General features: G+C 42.4%; 1 protein-coding gene across 1 annotated transcript in view; it reads left to right on the top strand.

The window, feature by feature from the left end:
* CSMD1 (CUB and Sushi multiple domains 1) overlaps window positions 1-21,815 on the top strand; it is a gene marked incomplete at its 5' end in the record, with an annotated part of 688,146 nt that overhangs the window by 377,254 nt on the left and 289,077 nt on the right. Inside the window, one exon of the mRNA XM_047855978.1 lies at window positions 6,423-6,625. Coding sequence (XP_047711934.1) covers window positions 6,423-6,625 — 203 coding nt within the window. The remainder of the gene's footprint in view (window positions 1-6,422; window positions 6,626-21,815) is intronic.

The raw sequence follows: 21,815 nt of genomic DNA, 5'->3' as shown, positions 1-21,815 counted from the left end.
CTGGCTCTATTTGTCTAACCAGTGTCATACTTTCCCATCTTAATTATTTAATTATTTTATAATAAGTCTTAATATCTGGTGCTATAGTCCTCCAGCTTTGCTCTTGGTAATATAGATTGCTCTCACTGTTCTTGACTCTTTGCATTTCCATATTCATTATAGAAATACTTGTTACTTTCCACACAAGAAGTTTCTAGGATTTTCACTGGAATCACATCATATCAATAGAATTCGGGGAAACCTGATATCATTTACAGTGCTGAATTTTCTGATCCCTAACACGGTGTTTGGGATATTTATTTAGATCTTATATTACTTGTTTTGACAATGCTTTTCACTTTTCTGTGTGGAGGTTTTTCACATCTTTTGTTGGAATTGTTCCTACGTACAGGATGCTTTTTTAATGAATGATAATAGTATTCTTATGTCGTTTTGTATTTATGGCTACTATATGGAAATGAATTATATTTTTATATTTATCCTATGTAAACTTCTTATTCTAAGAGTTTGTAGGTTTTCAAATTTTCTCTAGGCACACAATCATGCTGTCTACATTAGTAAGAGTTTATCTTCATTTTTTCCAAATCTTATGCCTTTTGCTTGTCTTATTTCAGGGGCTACAATCTCTAGAATAATGTTAATTAGAAGTAGTGATAGTTTGCTTCAGTGTTCTGTTCCCTGTCTCAGGGACTAAACTCTTAATTGTTCTTTTCTTCAGTAAATACATTTTACTCATAGAAAAAAGTCTCCATAATGAAAAAAAATAACAAATACTAAATTTTACCATCTGAGGTTACGAAATTCCCCCAGAATCTATAGGAAAATTATTTGAATTTGTAAATAAAATTACTTATGCAAGGTAAATAAAAATAATAGTGTTTTCTACTTTTTCTTTTTCACTTAGCTGTACTCTATGGACTTCTGGCTATATATATCACTATTTACTGAACTTTTAATTCCTTTGTTGTTAGACCATTTATCCTGTTTTCAATTTTGTCTATATGTTTGTATGTCTGTATGTTTGTCTATATTGAGCTCCCAGAGCCAGTTTTGATCATCTACATTTTCTAGAAAACAATTTCATTCATAGTTTAAAGCATATTGCCATAGACTTACACATAGTAATTTCTTAAATTAGTTTCTTCACTTTTCATCTTTCCTTCATTAATTTGTATTTTTATCAAAAAGTATGACAAGCACACTGTATAAAGTAAATCTACAGTGATAGTTACAATAAGTAGTGATTCTTTACATCACCTTAACTGCTGGAACTGATCGACAATATGAATTTTGCACTTATTAAGCCTAGTGTGTCCTGAGTAGCTTTAGTGAAAATCACTGAACACCTAGACACGTTCTAATAAGACTGAAGTATACCAAAGGCAGGGAGATCTAACAAACAGCCAAAGAAAGAAACACATATGTTATTAGCTTGATAAAAGGCATCTTAACACAGACTAAAAGAAGGAGATCTTTGAAAAACTAAAGGAAAATAACCATCAACCTGGAATCCTATCATCAAACTATCTGTCATTCCTTACCACAGGTACCTGTTAGGCAATTGCTGACCCACAAAATAGTACTATACTTTGTTTAGGGGTATATATTCACCAGGAATATATGACAGTCAGGAACTTTTGTTCAGCTTAAGAACATAATTTAATATAGACACGACTGAATTGTAGGGAGACATTGGAAATGTCTTCTTATACATCTTTATGATTCATAGGTTCAATAGATAACAAGCTAGGAAGCTTATCGATTTGACCATGGACTTATTAGACTTATTTTAAAAAGATCTTCAACCTTCAAGTAGAACCTGAAAATTTTGTTCAAGTAAGTATGAAACATAAGCATGGTCACATACTAGGAACAAACTGTCAATGCATGTACACAGAATAACATATTTTTACCCCATATCCAGACCAAAATGGGATAGAAATAGAAATGTATGGCAAAAAAAGTCACATAGGAGAGGAAAACTCCTCCCTTTTTCTTTTGTAACCTCTTGGGCTGGTCTCATAATTAACCTGATGTGAGATAAACTAACAGAAGAAGAAGAAGAAGAAAAAAAAAAACAAATTTAATTCACATGTACAGAAACCCCACTGGAAATATAAGACTCAGAGCACTGACCAGAGCAGGCATGCTTTTATAGCTTTTAGACAAGGAGACAATAAATTTGTGAAGAATTGACGAGACAAAGATGTTTGGGTTTGGAGTGGTAGACTAGAGAGGAAGTCACAAGGTTTGCTTGCACAGCCTTCTCCGCCCTCGACCTGTCTCTCTGGTGGCAAGGATGTCTTTCTGGTTCAGAGGGTACTTTTCACAGCGGAGATTAATCTCATACTTTCAGGAGGACAAGGCGGGTCACGCAGTCCCTCTTGCACCGCTGTTTCTTAAGTAACTTTAATTCAAAATAACCAGTATTCCAACAGGACATATTTGGGGTTGGCAGATTCTGCTCCCCTTCACTAAGAAAACACACCTTCCATTTTAAAAATTAAAAAAAAAATAGGGGCACCTGGATGGATCAGTTGGTTGAGCATCTGACTTTGGCTCAGGTCATGATCTCACAGTTCATGGGTTGGAGCCCCGTGTTGGGCTCTGTGCTGACGGCTCGGAGCCTGGAGCCTGCTTTGGATTCTGTGTCTCCCTCTCTCTCTGCCCCTCCCTGGCTCATGCTGTGTCTCTCTCTGTCTCAAAAATAAATAAACATTAGAAATATTAAAAAAAAAAAAGAAAAAATAACTCTATGGTCTTGTAAATAGGCATAGAAAAAATAATATATTTCATGATCAACAACATAACAGGATAAACAGAAATCCTCCTACCATAGTAAGCAGCAGCAGATTTTTCTTTTTTTTTTTTTTTTTTTTTTTAAATTTTTTTTTCCACGTTTTTATTTATTTTTGGGACAGAGAGAAACAGAGCATGAACAGGGGAGGGGCAGAGAGAGAGGGAGACACAGAATCAGAAACAGGCTCCAGGCTCCGAGCCATCAGCCCAGAGCCTGACTCGGGGCTCGAACTCACGGACCGCGAGATCGTGACCTGGCTGAAGTCGGCCACTTAACCGACTGCGCCACCCAGGCGCCCCAGCAGATTTTTCTTAAAATGAAGGGTTGTGACAAAATTTTTCAGCAAAAATATACTATACTATACTATACTATACTATACTATACTATACTATAATATAATAATTATCTAATACATAAGCAGTAACAAAAGAGATAGCACGTTACAAAAGTGGGAAAACATGTTTTCAAGTAATTCATAGCCCATGGTTCTCTTTATTCACCTGTGACCCTTGACAATAACATCTAGTCCTTTGGTATAACAACCACTTATTTGCAGAAGACCCACACATTTGTTATTTCCATGCGGACTTTTCTTCAGAACTCCCGCTTCATATGAACAACCGTCTCCTTACCGTCTCCGCTCAGTGCCCATTAGGCACCTTGAACCCTACACGCCCCAAGCCCCTCCGTCCTCCGGTCTTCCCCACCCCACAAACCTCGCCCACCTATTCTTTGTCAACTCTGTGGATGACACGCCCCCCCCCCCCCCCCCCAGCCTTTGTAGTTTCCAGGAAACTTGGGATGACCTTGCTTCCTCTCTCCCCCGTGTGCCTCATCCCGTCCTGGTTCTGTCTTCACAATGTCCCCAGAGCCTGACAGCCTCTGAGTGTCTCCACTGCAGCTCCCCTGACAGCATGCATTTGCCTCCACTACTCTTGATTCGACATTTTCCTCCACACTCTGCTGTCCACACAGCAAGCAGAATAAAGGCTTTAAATCTTAGGCGAGATAGTTGCTTCACTGAAAATGTCCCATTGGCGTGTCACCCAACGGACAGGCTGCAAGGCACTAAATGTTCCGACCCCCTCTCCCCACGCCACCCCTGCCCGCTGTTTGTCTCACCTGAGCTTTCACTTCTCAGTCCCTCTCTCTACTCTGGTTACACGGAGTGCCCAGATGTCCCCAGGGCTGAGGGCACACCCTCCCTGCAGTTTGCTTGGCTTCACGTGTCCCTCCCATGGGGTATGACAGACCTCTCTGCCTCCTCCGAGTTGCTGCTGAAGCCCGGCCCCGTGACGCGGCTCACCTAGGTACCCTGTTAGTACTTCAGCCCTTCCCTCCTGCTCCAGTGCTCTTTACTCTGCTTGGCTCTCTTCCTCCTCCGGTTCCATTTACCAGCCGCTGGCCGGCAGTCTTATTCACTCGCATGAAGGGTCAAGGGTGGGGGCTCCGGCCTGGTCCCTCCCATCACCTCACCAGCTCCGTGAGAGCGGCTCTTCTAAGTTTCCTCATCTGATGCGTCCAAGATTCCAGGAAGAATGCCAGGACACAGCTGGTGATCAGTAGACACTTGTTGAGCCGCTGAACTGTATGGAGGGAGGGAAGCGTTAGAGACACAAAACATGTTCTACCTCGTGAGTCATCAGGGGGATGCAATTTGCCAGGGATAGCATCCCTCAAGCACCAGATGTTCTATCTGTATGACTACTGGAGTCTGATAACATCGGGTGTTGGTAAGCACGTGACAGAACGAAGGCCTGCGATCACTACTGTGAGGCTCAGTGCTCAGGTCACTGGGCAGAACAGCTTGGAGATTCTGTTTGAGCCTAGAAAGATCCTGGGTGAGTTCACAGGGGTGCTTGCTGGAGCACCATTGCCATAATTAAGAGGAATGCTCAGTTGGTTGAGCATCTGACTCTTGATTTCAGCTCAGGTCATGACCTCATGGTTCTTGAGTTCAAACCCTGCATCAAGCTCTGTGCTGTCGGTCCAGAGCCTGCTTGGGATTCTCTCTCTCCCTCTTTCTCTGCCCCTCCCCTCTTCTTTCTCTCCCTCCCTCCCTCCCTCCCTCCCTCTCTCTCTCTCTCTCTCTCTCTCTCTCTCAAAATAAATAAATAAATGAACTTAAAAATAAGATGTGGGAATGTGGCTATACTGTTGTGGTGAGCAAGGCATAACGCATAAACTTGTCAAATCGCTGTGTTGAACACAACTAATATGATGCTTTGTGTTGACTGTACTTCCACAAAAATAAGTAAACACACATACACACACACACAGAGAAAACCTCAAAAATAAAATGTAAAAACAAACTATCGTTTAATAGAGGACTAGAAAAATAAGCATTTACCCATGCTTTTACAGTGAAGGAACAAAACTCTACGTTTTTCAGTGTGAAGGACTTTCATGTAAGTAACACTGAATGTAAAAAGCAACTTGAGAATGGTACCAGGACATACACCCCAAAATGACCTCTCTTACGCCATAAGCGTTCAGTGTAGAAAATAGGACTAGAGATTGTCTGGGGAGACGTATGCACGCGGACGTGGAAATGATGGAAAAGTGGAAGGGGAAATGTACTAGGGAACAGTCCATCCACACTTTAGAAGTGTGCATGGAGCAGAAGGACCGACGAGTGCGTGGAAGAGAGGGTTGTGTGGCCGTGTCTGTAAGATTTTATTTTTGCAGACGATCTGCAGCCGAGGAGCCCAGCACAATAGCCCCGGTGGAGGCGGTGCAGGGTCTGCTACAGCCTGTACTTTTCTCCATGTTAAAATTATTTTATGTTGACATCTTAGGATTTTTATGTCCCTGACAATTCTGTGCAACACGCGGTGAAGGAGAAACTGGAGACCAACCCCGTCAGGAACTAGTGACTTGTGTTGGTCCGTTAGCTAAGCCCTTCCACGCGGCTATTTGCTTGTCCCGACGACAGTCCTGCCCGGAAGAGTGAGCTTTCTAGAGGAGAGATGTTTTACGTTGCTCTGGGAGATGTCTGTAAATCTGATAGAAGTAGATGAAAATGTTCTCGAGACGGGAGTTGGTGTCACACATTTCTGCCTTTGTGTTGGTATTTCAAATTATGCATTTTTCTGAAAATAAAACTTAAGAAACCAACAGCGTAAGATGAGATGGTTCGGGTCCAAGGACAGCATCCCCGTGCTTCAAAGAGGGCCTTTGCAGGTGTCTCTCTGGTCACGGATGCTACCACCTAGTGGGGTGTTTCAGGAACCACACGGAAGCCACAGAAAGATCAGACCTTGATTAGCTTAAAGGCAAGCGATGTCGAAGTCGCCTTTGATTTGTGAGCCCGAGAAAGCTTTGAATTATGAAAAGAACTGACAGTCTCAGAAGGAATCGTTCCATTGTTTCGTCCTTAACACGCGGCTCTGCATAGAGCTTGGAAGTGTGTGTCCGTCAGGGGCAGAAGGGATCCTCGGTGCACCAGTGGGTCCACGTCCAGGAGGGTCTGTCCCCTCTGCCTCGTTGTCGGGTGACACCGTGTCGCCGGGGTGTGGGCAGACGAGAGGAGCTCGCGTGCATTCCCGGTGGTGCTCAGGTGTTCTCGTGGAGCGGGAAGCCCTCTTCCGAGTAAGTGTGCCAGCTGTGCTCTCTCCCGCAGCCTGCACTTCATCGTGTTCGACACCGAGACGGCCCATGACATCCTGAAGGTCTGGGACGGCCCCGTGGACAGTGACGTCCTGCTGAAGGAGTGGAGCGGCTCCATGCTCCCCGAGGACATCCACAGTACCTTCAGCTCGCTCACCCTGCAGTTCGACAGCGACTTCTTCATCAGCAAGTCTGGCTTCTCCATTCAGTTCTCAAGTAGGTGACGGCCGCCCTCTCCCTCGTCCTCGCGGTCACTTGTGCTGCCGTTTGTGTCCTTAGGCCTCGCCCCTCATGGAGGTAATTTCTGTGGAGCGTAATGGGAACTTTTGAAAATGCGTCTCAAGAGAAAAGTCCGTTTTAGGGAACGCTCGCGTTGGCAGGAAGGGTTGGGCATCGCGTGTCCGCGGTTACGTGAAAAGATACACACACAACTTTAAAGGCTCGAGTTAACTAGGGAAATTTGGGCCCAAGACATGTGTGGGTCTCTACCTGAATGTAAAGTTTATCTCTGGTGCCCCCGCAAAACCTGTACCAACTCCAGTCTCCCTGATTGTGCTATGAAGTCCCCATGCAGTGGAGATGCTCACCTGCTGTGCTCTGCGTGTCCGTGGTCAGCCACCCCAAACACAAGTGCCCTGATTCTTCTCCTTCTTTGGACCAAGGTCTTGAGTACTTCACTTGAGACGGTGATCTCTGGGCGATCGCTCACGGGACACAGTGTTCGCACACTTGAGCTCTTACCCCCTGAAAGACAGGTTCCACCTTGGTTTTTTTTTTTTTTTTTTTTTTTTTAACTCTCCAGCCCATTTTCAATGAGTAGTTTCTCAAGAAGGAAGGAGTGAAGATATTTTGTGGAAGTTCCACTTTTTTTCAAAAAATTTTTTAATGTTTATTTTTGAGAGAGACAGAGACAGAGCGTGAGCAGGAGAGCGGCAGAGAGAGGGAGACACAGAATCCGGAACAGGCTCCAGGCTCTGAGCTGTCAGCCCCATGAGATCATGACCTGAGCCGAAGTCGGACGCTCAACCGACTGAGCCCCCCAGGCACCTCTCTCCCTCACTTTTTTTAAATGCTTATTTATTTTTGAGAGGAGAGAGAGAGAGAGAGAGAGAGAGAGAGACCAAGTGCAAGTGAGGGAGGGGCAGAGAGAGAGGGAGACACAGAATCCGAAACAGGTTCCAGGCTCTGAGCTGTCAGCACAGGGCCCGACGCGGGGCTCGAACTCACGGACCACGAGATCATGACCTGAGCCGAAGTCGGACGCCCAACCGACTGAGCCACCCAGGCGCCCCGGAAATTCCGCTTTTGAGTGCCCTTCAAGTTGCACCTCGTAGAGATCATGTGATTTGGCGGTGCATGTGGCCAGCCGTTGGCGTAAGCCAAGTGGGGTTTGCACATAACACCTTCCAACCCGCCTTATCCCTTGGCAGGTCACTGGTGAGCATATTTAGGATTTACATAAGCAAATGGACTTAGCTCAATTTAATGCTTTAAAAGGTTGCTAATAAAAATGAGATTATCATCTGCACAATTTTTTATCTCTGGTTTCACTGCGCCTCGAGCGCGGTAATTTGCAATAGTTTGCAAACATGTGCTAAATTTTTCACTGGTCTTTGGTAAAAACATCAGAGGTAAGTTTGTTCCAGCGAACCTAGCTTGGGGGAAAATGTCCTTCATCTTAAGAATTTTGCTCTTTATCTTCAGAAATGGTGGTGAGTAGACAGTAGATGTGGAATCTACTGTCCTTCTCTGGCAAAACAAAAATGTTGGCAACACTATGAGGTTATGTTTGTTTTTCCCCCTTACCTGTTGTATACTTTCCTAATTTGTCTTAACAGATAACTTTTTAGAGCAATTTTAGGTTCACAGCAACATTGAGAGGAATACAGAGGTTTCCCGTATACCCTCCCCCCAAATGCCCAGCCTCCCCCATTGGCAACGTCCCCACTAGATGGTGCATTTGCCACAGCTGATGAACCCATGGTGACATCATCATCATCACCCAGAGTCCACAGTACGTGCTACGGATGTGCACAAATGTGCAATGACATGTACCCACCAGGATAGCGTCATACAGTCATTCATGGCCCTACGCGTCTCTGTTCCGACTGCCCACCCCTCCCCTATGCCCTCAGCCACTGGCAACCACAGATCCCTTTACTGTCTCCATGGGTTTGCCTTCCCCAGAACGTCATAGAGTTGGAATCACTCAGCGATTCCCACGCTACAGGATGCTTTTTCCGATGGGTTTCTTACACTCGGTGATACGCATTTAAGGCCTCCCCGTGTCTTTGCACCTCTTCTTACTGATGGATAACTCATTTCTTTTTAGCGATGAAAAATACTTCACTGTCCAGATAGACCAGAGTTTCTTAACCCATCACTACTGAAGGGCATCCTGGTTACATACAGGTTTTGGCAATCATGGGTAAAGCTGCTGTAAACATTCTTGTGCAGGTTTTGTGTGAGCATAAGGTTTTAATTCATTTAGGTAAATACCAAGGAGCCTGATCACTGGATCGTACGGTAAGAATATGTTTGGTTTTGTTCTTGGCCTTTTAAAACCCTTCCTTTTTTAAAATTCTTGCAGAGCCCGGAAACCGCTTATTTTCCTGTGTTCCTTCAGGATTCCTTCTTTTCAGGAAAAGACAACTTCCTACTTTGGGTTTTTTTTTTTTTAAAGGCCCTTTGTTTTATATGAGAATAACAGACATTTTGATTCTCCTTATCTGTTGATGTTTAGGAACTGGACAACATGAACACATCCATTGAAGTTCCTACAGAAATGAAGCTTGCTTATTTTTTTGTAAATTCAGTGTTCCAGGTGCTCTAGTTTGAACCATGTGAAGGTGTCAATTTTATACATAAGAATGTGTGACTATTGGCAAATCATATGGTTTTACAAGACCCTTGTGCATGAACTTTCCCCCCTCCATTCCCAGCTACTAAGTCCCTACGTCTGGTACACTTTGAGAAATTCCACATTAAGGGCAAAAATATACTATTGATTCTGAGGTTCTATAATTAATTGGGTTTCTGCAAGGTTGTCTTAAAAATTCTATAAAAAGGCCAAAAAAATATATAAAATGTTGCTTGTTATAATTTAGATTATTATAAATTAGATTATAATTATAATTTATAATTTTTCCCGGACTCTAAGGAAACTTGGGCTTCTCTGTTGATCTCTAAAGATTTGTGACTGACCTTCTGTCTCCTTTTTTATTGCTTTATTTGTGAATTGAAGATATTGTACCAATTTCTAAGGACATTTGCATTTAACCCTGCATTGTGTTGTACATTTTCTCTTTGCCTTTTTAGATTATTCTCTGCCTTTTCCCAAGCTGCTCGCTGACCCTAGAGGTGAACATGTGTGCACTAGGCCTTCTCTCCTATTTGCATTCATCCACTGGGGAGCTCTGGCAGGACATGAGAAATACAGGATGTAGTGTGTGGCCGGGGGTTTGATGTACCCCGTTCCCTCCCCTGTCGATTTCCCTGGGGCTGGCTCTGTCCCTCCATCGAAACTTACTGCTTTTCTCAAGAAGCTGTGTCTGTCCATGATCTTTCCAGATACTTATAACCAGTTGTCAGCAACCACACCTCCACCTGGGGTTAACCTTTTAAGGAAGCCCTCTCAAATAATCCTATTGGAAGTGTGCTCTAGGTTTTGTGTTGGATCCTTATTTAATTGTAAATAAGTTTGCAGTTCTATGAGCGACATTGGGAAGCCTGTGAAATGGTCAAGGGTGTGTTCCACTCTCTGTTGTTAGAACAAAGGCCATTTCTCAGTTTTCTAAGTGAAATTGTATCCACTTAAAGCTCCTATGCATGAAGGTAGATGAGAAGTCCAATATCAGTCTGTTGTACAAAGCCCCCTCCCCATGTTGTGGTGTGTGGGGAGTCAGGATGTGTTCTGTGTGGTGAGTAGGAGGAGACCAGGTCCTCTCTGCTCTCTTTGGGTGCTGTTCTTGCCCTTGGTGACCACACACATTCGTCTCACGGAGGCTCTGTCCGTGGACACAGCTGGAACACAGCGGCCCTGCCCCTCTCCACAGCCAAGATGCTCCCTGAACTTCGAGTAAAGTCTGCCATTTCTGGGACACCAGTGGGAGTGAGATGCTGGGACACAAGACTCTGTGTCTCTGAGAACTTGATGAAAAGTTGACTCTTACACCTAGTTACCCTAGATGTAACAGTCAGAATTTGCCCAGGACAAAAAAGTTTCCTAAAACCCCTCAGTCAGGTAATAAAACTGACACGCCCATGTTCCAGGAACCCCTGTCGGGCACCAGTGCACTGGGGCATTTTGGTCAACCTACCCTTACCCGTGACCAATGTGCCAGTCTCCATCTCTGCAGTTGTGGGACCTTCCTTTCCTCATCAGACTTTCCTCATGAGAGGCTCCATTGAGAAACCAAATTTAAACTGGAGTCTTGCTGAACCAAAGGTCTGAATCTCCTCAACATATGCAAAAGAGTCCATCTCTCCAGACCAAAAGGGCTTTGCTCCTCTTCTGTAAGTGAGAAGAAGGCAAAGTCCATAAATTTTTATCTATGATCTTGAGACGACAACAACAACAACAAAGGCACTTTATGTATAAGTTAGATTGTTTTAGCATTCATAAGTCAAGCTAATGTTAAAATTTGAAGTATTAGCACCACACTGCGATTTCAAAATAAAATTTAAAATGATGGAACTGAAAAAAAAATGTTTTCCTCATGTAATTGATGCCAAGTATAACCACTGTTCCCAGGCAAAAGTGCCCTTTATTCAATAGTATTAAATTCGGGTTTTCTTGATAAGCCATTTTAACTTGATAGCATGCCAATAATATGTGAACTAAGAATTATAGGTGTCACTGAATTACTGGAGGGAAAAATACTCATTTGGGCATTGGTTTTCTTAGAGGTACTTAAATCATCAGATTTTAAATAAGCATAAAGCATAAGAACTTGACCTCACTGCCACTGTATGTCTCAGGCACGTGACTCCGTACTAAGTTGGAGCTTTTCAACTTTGACGACACCCCTGTTGTCAAAATGCCTTCTTCAGCTGCTTCTGTCTTTCTTAGTCCTCTTTCTTCCACTGGCCACTCTTTTGTGGCCTCAGTTTTTTGTTTTTGTTTTTGTTTTACCATTGTACTGTTATTTAATTTTGTGTGCATATTATCACTATTTTTTAAATTTAAATCCAGGTTAGTTAATATATAGTGTAATAATTTAGGAGTAGAATTTAGTGATTCATCACTTACCTATAACACCCAGTGCTCATTCCAACAACTGCCCTCCTTAACGCCCATCGCCCATCGAGCCCATCCCCCCACCCAACAACCCTCAGTTTGTTCTCCCTAGTTAAGAATCGCTTATAGTTTCTCTCCCTCTCTGTTTTTCTCTTGTTTTTTTTTCTTCCCTTCCCTTATGTTCATCTGTTTTGTATCTTAAATTCCACTTAAGAGTGAACTCATATGATATTTGTCTTTCTCTGACGGCCTTATTTTGCTTAGCATAATACACTCTAGTTCCATCCACGTTGTTGCAGATGGCAAGACTTCATTCTTTTTGATCGCCGAATAATATTACATTGTGTGTGTGTGTGTGTGTAAACATTAAACATTTTTAAAAATTTTTTTTCAACGTTTTTTATTTATTTTTGGGACAGAGAGAGACAGAGCATGAACGGGGGAGGGCAGAGAGAGAGGGAGACACAGAATCGGAAACAGGCTCCAGGCTCTGAGCCATCAGCCCAGAGCCTGACGCGGGGCTCGAACTCCTGGACCGCGAGATCGTGACCTGGCTGAAGTCGGACGCCCAACCGACTGCGCCACCCAGGCGCCCCAAACATTTTTTTAAATTATATCCATATCTGTATCTATCTCACATCTTCTATATCCATTCATCAGTCGGTGGACATTTGGGCTCTCCCCATACTTTGGCTATTATTGATAATGCTGCCAGAAACATTGGTGGGCATGTACCCCTTCGAAGCAGCACTCCTGGAGCCTTTGGATAAATCCCTAGTGGTGCAATTGCTGGGTCATAGGGTAGCTCTGTCTTTAGCTTTTTGAGGAGCCTCCATAGTGTTTTACAGAGTGGCTGTGCCAGCTGGCACTCCCGTCAGCAGTTCTGTTGCGGCCTCTTTTGCTGGTTTTCCTTTTTCTACCCTCAAACTCTAAAGGCTGGATGTGTCTAGGGTGACATCATGTGTTTCTTCCTGTCAACATTCACTCCTCAGGTTTTATCAGCCAACCTTCCAAAACCTCTGCCCTGAGCATCCACTGTCCATTTGCCACTGTTCCCTGCCTTCAACTTGGCACATGAAACTTGGCCTCACTTCCAACCCAGTCGTCTCCCAAAGCTGACGTTCTTGAAGTCTCTCCTGTCATGGCAGATGGCAACTCCATTCTGGTTGTTGTCCGGGCAAAGCCTCCGAAGTCATTTTTTTTTTTAGAAATCTCTTTCTCACACCCCATATAACCCCGCACCAAATTCAGTGGGGTCCATATTCAAAACCCCAAATCCAACCAGTTGTCTCAAGCTGTGCACTTGCCACATTGGTCTAAGTCTTTTGGGCTTGGGCTGAGTTATCCAGGCTTTGTCTCTCCTGCTTTTGCCCATTCACTAACTTACCTGAGCACAGGAACCAAGATGAGTCTTTCATAAAGGCTATAAAATCTTCTGTGCAAACTTCCCCTAATCCACATTTTCAACACCACCCTCAATCACTGCCCTCCATCCTGTCAAACCCCCTGTAAGTTAACACTGCAGCAGAACACAAGCCTTCCCTCGGGGTGTCCCCCATATATGGTGTATGTCCATTGTACCTACTTAAATCCCCACCCTTATCTCTTTGCTGGCTTAATGAATCCTAGTGTGGCCACGCCACCTTTGAAGATTCCTTTAGCGGAATGAGTCCTTTGTCACTTAAGGGTCCCCAGATCCAACACCCATACATCTGGTGGAGTGCTTATTGTGTCATCTGTGAGTACTCTGTTTGTTGTTGCTAGACTCAGTTCCTGGAGGGCAGACTGTATTTGTATTTCTACAACCTGATAATGTGATTAGTGGCTAAAAGGATTTGCTAATTGAAAATGCTTGAAAATACTGAGATGGCTTCGACTGCATGACAAACAGTGTGTCATCTACAGAAAATGATGTGTTTTGCATTAACTTTGGCTTCGTTCAAAACTTTTAATAGGCAAGACTTTAATCATAAATATTTAAAGACTAATTTTAATAATAAAGCTTCTTTTTTCCCTCCTGGATTATTTTCTACCCGATGTTGATAGTTAAGATAAATGATCTTCAATGTTTATTATTAGAAGTGTAGTGGCCAATATAGACTGTGTTTTGACTAGTCAAGATCGCATTATACAGATTCAATGAAAGTCAGGCATCTTTGTTGACAATTTATACCTTTATTTATCCTTGATTACTTAATTGTTTACATCATTCAGAAAGCAGGCAAAACAGTTTTTATTTTATAAAGCTTAATGCCCATTTTTAACATGAGCACAGTATAATCTATCATTTGATCAATCTGGTTATCTCATTAAATCATGATCATTTTTGCCCCTGCTCTAAAATACTCTTGGGACAGGGACAGCTGTTTACTGAGGGTAAACTGAGGTTTACTGAGGTTTCTTAGTCTCAACCCCGCGTGTGTGTGTGTGTTTCACAGCTACGGATGCAGGAAGGTGTGCAGCACACGCTTCCCTGTGTGTTTTTACTACACTTGCCCATAAGAAGAGCGCTTCCGAGCTAGGAAATGAGCTGTTGACACTCACAAGATATTCAAACCCCATTAAAGATCCATTGTCCTGCCAGCTCGGTGCAGCATGTAAAACATGAGAACATGCATTGACTAGTGCAATTATGCTAATTGTAATCAGCCTAACACTTTTCATTAAAGCTTAATTACCATTTAATCATGCATAAAATGCAAGAAAATGGAGTTCAGCACAGAAAACTGACCTTTGCTCCGGGGGTTAAATAAGCTTCAGCTGAGCCTTCAGTGGTCTCTACCGTCCGCCCTTCCTTCTTAGGGAAAACAGCTCTGGAGCAAGTTGGCGTGTCAGATTCTGTGGGATGGATTTCTTCGTAAATCACGGCTGTAACTTAGCGGCTGCATGACATCTCTTCCTAATTTGCTTTATTGAGAGATAATTTAGTAGGTAATTTTCAGGTGAAAAAAATCATTTGCTGTTTATAATGAGAGAGGCTGTTGGGGCTGCCAGTCGCCAAATGGGCTGGGATTGTGTCATGGGGGAGATCCAGCCACGAGCCCTGAGTTTACGGGCCCGGTGTCCGTGACGCACAGCACGTGGCAAGTGCAGCTGTGACCACTGATCCTCTCTGCTCCCCCAGAACTTGCCTCAGGGGACCGATGGAGAGCTGACCGCAAACTCTCACCGTTGGCCACTCACACACACAGATTGTGAGCAGCTCAAGGTGGAAGAGTTTTATTCAACTTTGATTAGCAGCACCCAGCTCATGACAGAGGCACAAAGCACGTGTACTGCATTGATTGAGCATGAGATGCCAGCTTAGCTGAGGCTCTAAATCCCACGTTCCGTGGGAAGCTGGGATTTTAGCTGGATTAGTCTTGCCTGATAGCAACAAGATTGGTAAGGAAAGGAAAGGAGAGAAACAGGACAGGTACATGACACCTTCGCTGTTTGTGAGAGTATATCTTGTTTCCCTCCACTTTAACGAGATAGACACCGTATAGAAGTAAGGTGTACACCCTGGTGATTCATACGTTTATATTTCGCAGAATGATTAGCACGTTCGTTTTTGCTAACACCTCCATCACATCGCGTAATCACCATCCTTTTCGGTGGTGAGAACATGTAAGATGTACTCCCTTAGCAACTTTCATGTGTATAATACAGTACCTTTCACTATAATCACCATGCATCGGACTCCTAGAATTTATTTACTTTGTTACTAGAAGTTTGTACCATTTGACCAACATCTTCCCATATCCCACATCGTCCAGCCTGTGGTAACTACCTTTCTATGATTCTATGATTGTGACTTTTTTAGATTCCACGTATGCGATGTATACAGTATTTGTCTTTCTATGTCTGATGTAGCTCATATCCCACTGAACATAATGCCCTCCATGTCTACCATATTGTCACATATGACAGGATTTTCTTCTTTATTAAGACTAAATAATATTCCATTATATACCTATATATCTATTACATCTAATATATATCTATGTCTATATCTACCTATCTATCTACACACAGAGGGAGGGAGGGAGGGAGGGAGGGAGGGAGGGAGAGAGAGAGAGAGAGAGAGAGAGAGAGAGAGAGATCTACAAAGGGATTACATCTTTATCAGTTCACCTGTTCAGGGACACTTAGGTTGTTTTCTTATCTTGTCTGTTATGAATAGTGCTGCAGTGGACATGGAGGTATAAATATTTACTCAAGATCCTATTTTGATTTTCTTTGGGTAAATGCCCCATAGTGAGACTGCTGGATCATACTGTAATTCTACTTCTTTAAATTTTTTAAGGAAATTCCGTACTGTTTCCCACGGTGGCTGCACCAATTTATATTTCCACCGACAGTGCACAATGGTTCCCTTTTCTTGAGGATATCTCTTGGATGCTTGATATAAAAGAGAATAGCGACATTTTTCTATAGAACTACCATCTGGAGTATCATCTGTAACTGCCTTCCTGCTAACATAGATCCTACCCACACTCAAAGCTCATTGATCAGACCTCAGGCAACAGTGATGTCTGTGGATAGCCACAGCCTGCCCACCCTTCACCAAGACGTTGGACATAGAATTTCCCATGAATCTCAAACTCTAAATCACCACATGATATATTAGGCAGACTTATGCAACCTTCTTTTGAGGAAAGGGAGATGCTCCCAAATTTAATAGACTGAATTATCACAATGTCTTTAAAAACATGTCATTCAAAAATAAGTTGAGTCAGTAATGAGAGCATAGAAAGTGCAAATCGCCGTGGCAATAAATGTTGAGATTAACCATCTAACCACACCCTGTCCTTGGTAAGGGTTACCCTTGGCCTCATAATGTGTGTGATACCATAGGTATAATAATTTCACAGTAATGAATTTAACTGTTAATTTGTGCACTCACGCATGGATCCATTTATTTGCCAACAAATATTTGACCCCTTCCTGTTACGTTTCTGATACGATGCTGGTGTTGGAAACCCACAGCTGTGGAAGGCAGAAATTGCCCCAGCCATCAAACATGGTAGGAGAAAGGCAATTAGACGATGAACGTCTACAGCGTGAATGGTTGTAGCACCACTGAAACCACGAATGCCATCCATCAGCAATCCCTCACGCCTCGGGTTCCTGCAGATCCTATCCGTGTCCTTGCCCTCCCTTGGATGACCTGTCCAGCCCTGGGATTCTCAGCTCCCATCTTGTCTCTGGTTCCTGCAGATCCTATCCGTGTCCTTGCCCTCCCTTGGATGACCTCTCCAGCCCTGGGATTCTCAGCTCCCATCTTGTCTCTGGTTCCTGCAGATCCTATCCGTGTCCTTGTACCCCCTTGGATGACCTCTCCAGCCCTGGGATTCTCAGCTCCCATCTTCGACCCTTTGGTCTTCTCCACTGCATTTCCCTAACTCCTCTTGGGGTGCTCACTGCTCATGCTTCACCTAAAACTCTTGAAAAGTTAAGTTCAAACCTGTCTCTCTTCTACTCTCATATCTATCTGTCCCCACCCCCGTTTACTTCATTCCTTTGCTTTTACTGGGGCACTGAAGCTGTTGCTTTCTCCCTCCTCTTCCTTCTTCCTAATTTGCGATTCCTCTCCCCTTACAGAGCAATGTCTTCCGTAGAATCTCTCCTGTGATATGCTGGACCCCCTTGTCTTGTGAGCTTTGTGCTATAGTCCTCTGCCCTCATTCTCGTGTAGCCTGGGAGAGCCCCTGATAAGAGCCACATGAGCTGACAGCTTCTTCCACAAGATATGTTGGCCATCACCTCACCGGGGCTCAGCTATGGTAACTTGTCTGGTGAGCTCTTGTCCCCACTCACCGTATCATTTTCCAGTCCTCACCACTTTCCTCCAGTCATCAAACTGGTCATATACTCTTTGACTTAATGGATGACTTCAAATCATACCTTAGCAAAGACAAAGCCGTCAGAAAGGTGCCTTCTACTTCCCTCCGCCAGACATGCAAACCTGCTGTTGTCTCTGTTTGCTCAGTCCTGTTACCCAGAATATCAGCCCCTTCTCCCTAGCAAGGCTCATCCTAACTAAGGATATCCCCGCAGCTGCCACGGGGGACTTTGCTCTGTTTTGACCTCTTTATTTCCTTAATTTCATCCCTCACTCTCCCTGACTCCTTCCTTCTGGTACGTAATCGCTCAAATCACAGTGTAGAATGAATACGTTAAGACTACCTTTGCCACCTTTGGGACCCATCTTGTTGGTCTTCTCCCACTAGAACAAAACCTTATAGCATGGTCGCATCATGACAGCCAATGTCCAGGTGATCAGGATGGGACCCTCGTCCTGGAAGCCACCACAGCAGCTAGGTCTCCACCAGCACCAGGCTCAGTCCAAAGGGCCGTTCAGGGGAAGGCTGTTGTATTGTACTTGTATTTGAGAAAGACCACTTTGACAGAAAGCAAGTCTGATTAAGCTAAGCGCCTGCTTGAAAACTACTCTAGTTTCTTGTTCACATGATGAATTCTGTCACATGACCATGCGTTGGTCAACATCCGGCTTCTGTCTGCCTCTCCATTCTACCTCGCTCCTTCTCCTGATTTCCATCAAATCCTTTTCTCTTGTTTTCAGACCTTTGCTTGCCTGTTCCCTTGGCCAAGACTACCCACCCCCTGGCCAATGTCTTCATTTTACAAGTCGCAGTGAAATGCAATCTCTTTTAGGAAGTCCTCTGAACTGAAACCATAAATAAGAATACATTTTCTATGATTTTTTACCACTTCCCCTTCATAATATTCACCCTGAATTATTTTTATAACTTCCTGGTTGTTACTGAGCACCCTGGTACTCAGAGGTCATCAATATTTTGCACTAATTAGTTCATTTACTTTCTGCCTCACATTTGACACATGATAGATAGCCTTTTTTTTTTAATTTGCCTTTTTTAATTTTTGTTTTATTTTGTGTGTATGTGTCTGTATTTTCTGCTTTTTTTTTTTTTTTTTTTTAGTTCTTGGTACTGGTGAGACTGAATTTTCTAAATGAATTATTTTCTAAATATTTCTGCTCTAATATTCACAGTCTTTAGGACTGCTCCAGATCTACCCAGAAGACGTGTGTCAAATTGCATTTGAAAACAAGTTAAGGTAGACCTCCCCAAATAGCTCACATTCCCATTGAGGCCGTGGAAAAACGTGTGGTAGGGATTGGAGTAAATGCTTAGCAGCACTTAGTGTTATTAAAAAGGCTGTAGGCTCTCCAGATGCTAGCAATCCTATCAGCGAGCACAAGGGGGAAAGATATGCTTAAATAATTTTATTGTATAAATACATAGTTTTTATTGTATATTTACATATATAATTACCCATGTATAATTTGAGCATAATAAGACTTATTTGAACTGATGAACTGCATGATCTCAAGTACACACACACACACACACACACACACACACACACAGACGTGCGTGCGTATAATTTTTAAACTAGGCAACACAGAGGCGTGGTTTTCTGTACGTGAGAGAACATCTGGCCTGGGGCTTGGCCCCGTCTTTACCAGTGGTGTAAACTTCAGCATGTAAGTCAAAACTCATTAGCAATAATTTCCATGGTAATTAGGTTAAATTAGGCCGTAATACTGTTTTTTCCACCACACAGTTTTGATGAGGACTGTACTCAGAGGTAAGGAAGATAAAAGCACCTTGACTTGCCGGTTTCCTCCAAACGTAAGGGATGGCAATTCTGTGTTCCCAGTTCTAGAAGTAGACTCAAGGGAGGTATTACGTGAGAAATGACTTAGTCTGCAGTTCTCAAGTTAGATTGTTCCCTCTGCTCGGTCCCCTGTTTCACACCACTCAATTCAAACTGACAGCAGTAAGATTCTCAGGCCTGGTGCTTGGCAAGACCGCATATAGTGGTCCTTTTGACTTCAAAACAGGAAAAGGTAGTAAGGAAGTAGCTATCGCTTTATCGTGCTAATGATATGATGCCAGATCTTTGCAGTGCAGCTGAGGTTCCTAGAACGTATTGAAAGTGTTAATCAAGCCTTTGGAATCAGTCACTAATAGGCAAATTTGCAAAACTCTTCTTGAAAAGCCTGATGTTTAGGTATCTCCTCTACTCCAGTCTGTTTCTGGTCAATACACTGCAGTTCATTGTTTATGCCTAATAGAAATCTGAGAGTCAGTTTAGCCATGATTACTTGCGTGAATAGATGTTTTGAAAAGGAGCTTTGCAGGGTGAGGGTTGAGGGTTTTAATTTGCTTTTGACTTTAGATATAAAGAATCTAAAATCCCTTTCATTGACTGAATGAAGGATTCTTCAGTGTTGTGAGGATGCAAATCACAGCCAAGATTGTATGGCACATTCAAAATTAAAATAGTTGTGTTACTATTAGGTATAAGGTGGGTTTTTTTTTTATTTTTAAAAATTTTTGAAGTTTACTTATTTTGAGAGAGAGAGAGAGAATGAGGGGGCAGAGAGAGCAGGAGAGAGAATTCCAAGCAGTCTCTGAGCTGACACAGCACAGAGCCTGATGTGGGGCTTGAACTCACAAACTGTGAGATCATGACCCGAGCTGAAATCAAGAGTGGGATGTTTAACTGACTGAGCCACCCAGGTTCCCCAAGGTGGTTTTAAACATAACTTTAAATAGAATAGTATTTCTAAACTTCCAAGGACAACATACTTGGTTTCTCATACATTTCTGTATTTGACATGATGGAAGAAAAAGTGCTAATTAGGGTGATTCTCTCTGAGAACTCACAGTCCCCGACTCCAGAGGAAGTGAGCTTGCTTCACTGGGCAGTCCTAGGTACTTCATGAGGACAAGTGATTCTTGAATCATTGCGAACACTATTAGTCTGTTATATTCTTAGGTCTTTTTATTAAAAAGTTTCCAAGTGCTTTCCTTTACATGGTCTAAGTTCTACAACTATATGGTACCCAAAGCTCACAAATGTAGTTTCATAACTAACAAGTAGATGTTGGAACATTTGTTTGCAAAAAATAGAAAAATAATCTGATTCATAGATATTGCCTAAATTGGACGTTTATTCTATACCGGTCATATTCTCTTTCCAGTAACTGATTATGAGTCTCTTTGAACTAATTTAGTAAGTTAATTTAAAACAATTTAAACAAGTTAGTTTTAACAAACATCCAATATTATAAAATACAAATAGGAGGATCAGAATCCAACTATAAAACTTGATTAGGGAAAAAGGGAAGGGAATGATACATGATACTAAAAATGAAAATTTGTGGGGTGGCAAATCCATTTCATAGTTTAACAGTTGTAATAACATTTCTTAAATTACTGTATTTTCTTTTAATTAGCATGAAACATTTTTATGGGATTCAGGCTGAGCTTTGCTTTAATGAAATACACATTCCTTTTTGTGCAAAATCAAAGTGATTGATATATTTCTGGTGCATATTAAGTTTTTTAATTGTAGAATTCAGTTTATACTTATGTTTGATGGATGTATTTTTGGCATATTTTCATAGCTGTTCGGCACTTGTTAAGTACAAATATCATAAAGCAAATTTTCCACTTTCGAAATATTGTGACACAGAACTCTTGGGTGACAGAGCATCCGGGGTATTTAATGTTTTCTTATAATGTCACTCGTCCTGTCTACACATCTGTTTTAATACCTGTGCTTCAGTTGACAGCCTGCAATCTTTCATGCTTTCAGCGGTTTTAACATGTCTGTCCAAGGAATCCTTGTCCTTTGATTTATTTTCTTCCCTCCTGGCTCATGGTAACAGCACCGATTGAGCCTCATGGGTAAATAGTAATTGTGTTCACTTGAAAGGACTTTCTGTTTAATTTAGTTTGTTTGTTTTTGTTTTGTTTGTTCCTAAGAGAAATTGTCGTCGTCTTCAGGAATGGGCAAAAATGCCATTGTGTAGGGTCCATCTTCAAATTTGCCAGTAGTTACCAAGAATTTACAGTCATGAAACCCATATTGCTTTTTGCCATGAAGGAACATTCAGAAGTACGTGACTTTTGTGTTGAGTCTGGATAAGTTTTTAATCCCTTTGAATTTTGAAATGAAACGTGTGTAAAAATAACTTTGGGCTTGTAGTCATTGTAATTCAAAGGAATATTACAATATAATTTTTTTATATTTTTACATTAAAGTTTTTCTTCAGAAGTGATTATAAATCCACATGCACTTGTAAGAAATAAAACAGAGAGATCCTGTGGATCCCTTACACAGTCT

This window comes from Prionailurus viverrinus, chromosome B1, assembly GCF_022837055.1.
Source record: "Prionailurus viverrinus isolate Anna chromosome B1, UM_Priviv_1.0, whole genome shotgun sequence".
In the NCBI taxonomy this organism is placed as follows: Eukaryota; Metazoa; Chordata; class Mammalia; order Carnivora; family Felidae; genus Prionailurus; species Prionailurus viverrinus.
Note: the sequence above shows the minus strand (reverse complement) of the source record. Positions and strands in the feature narration are given on the sequence as shown.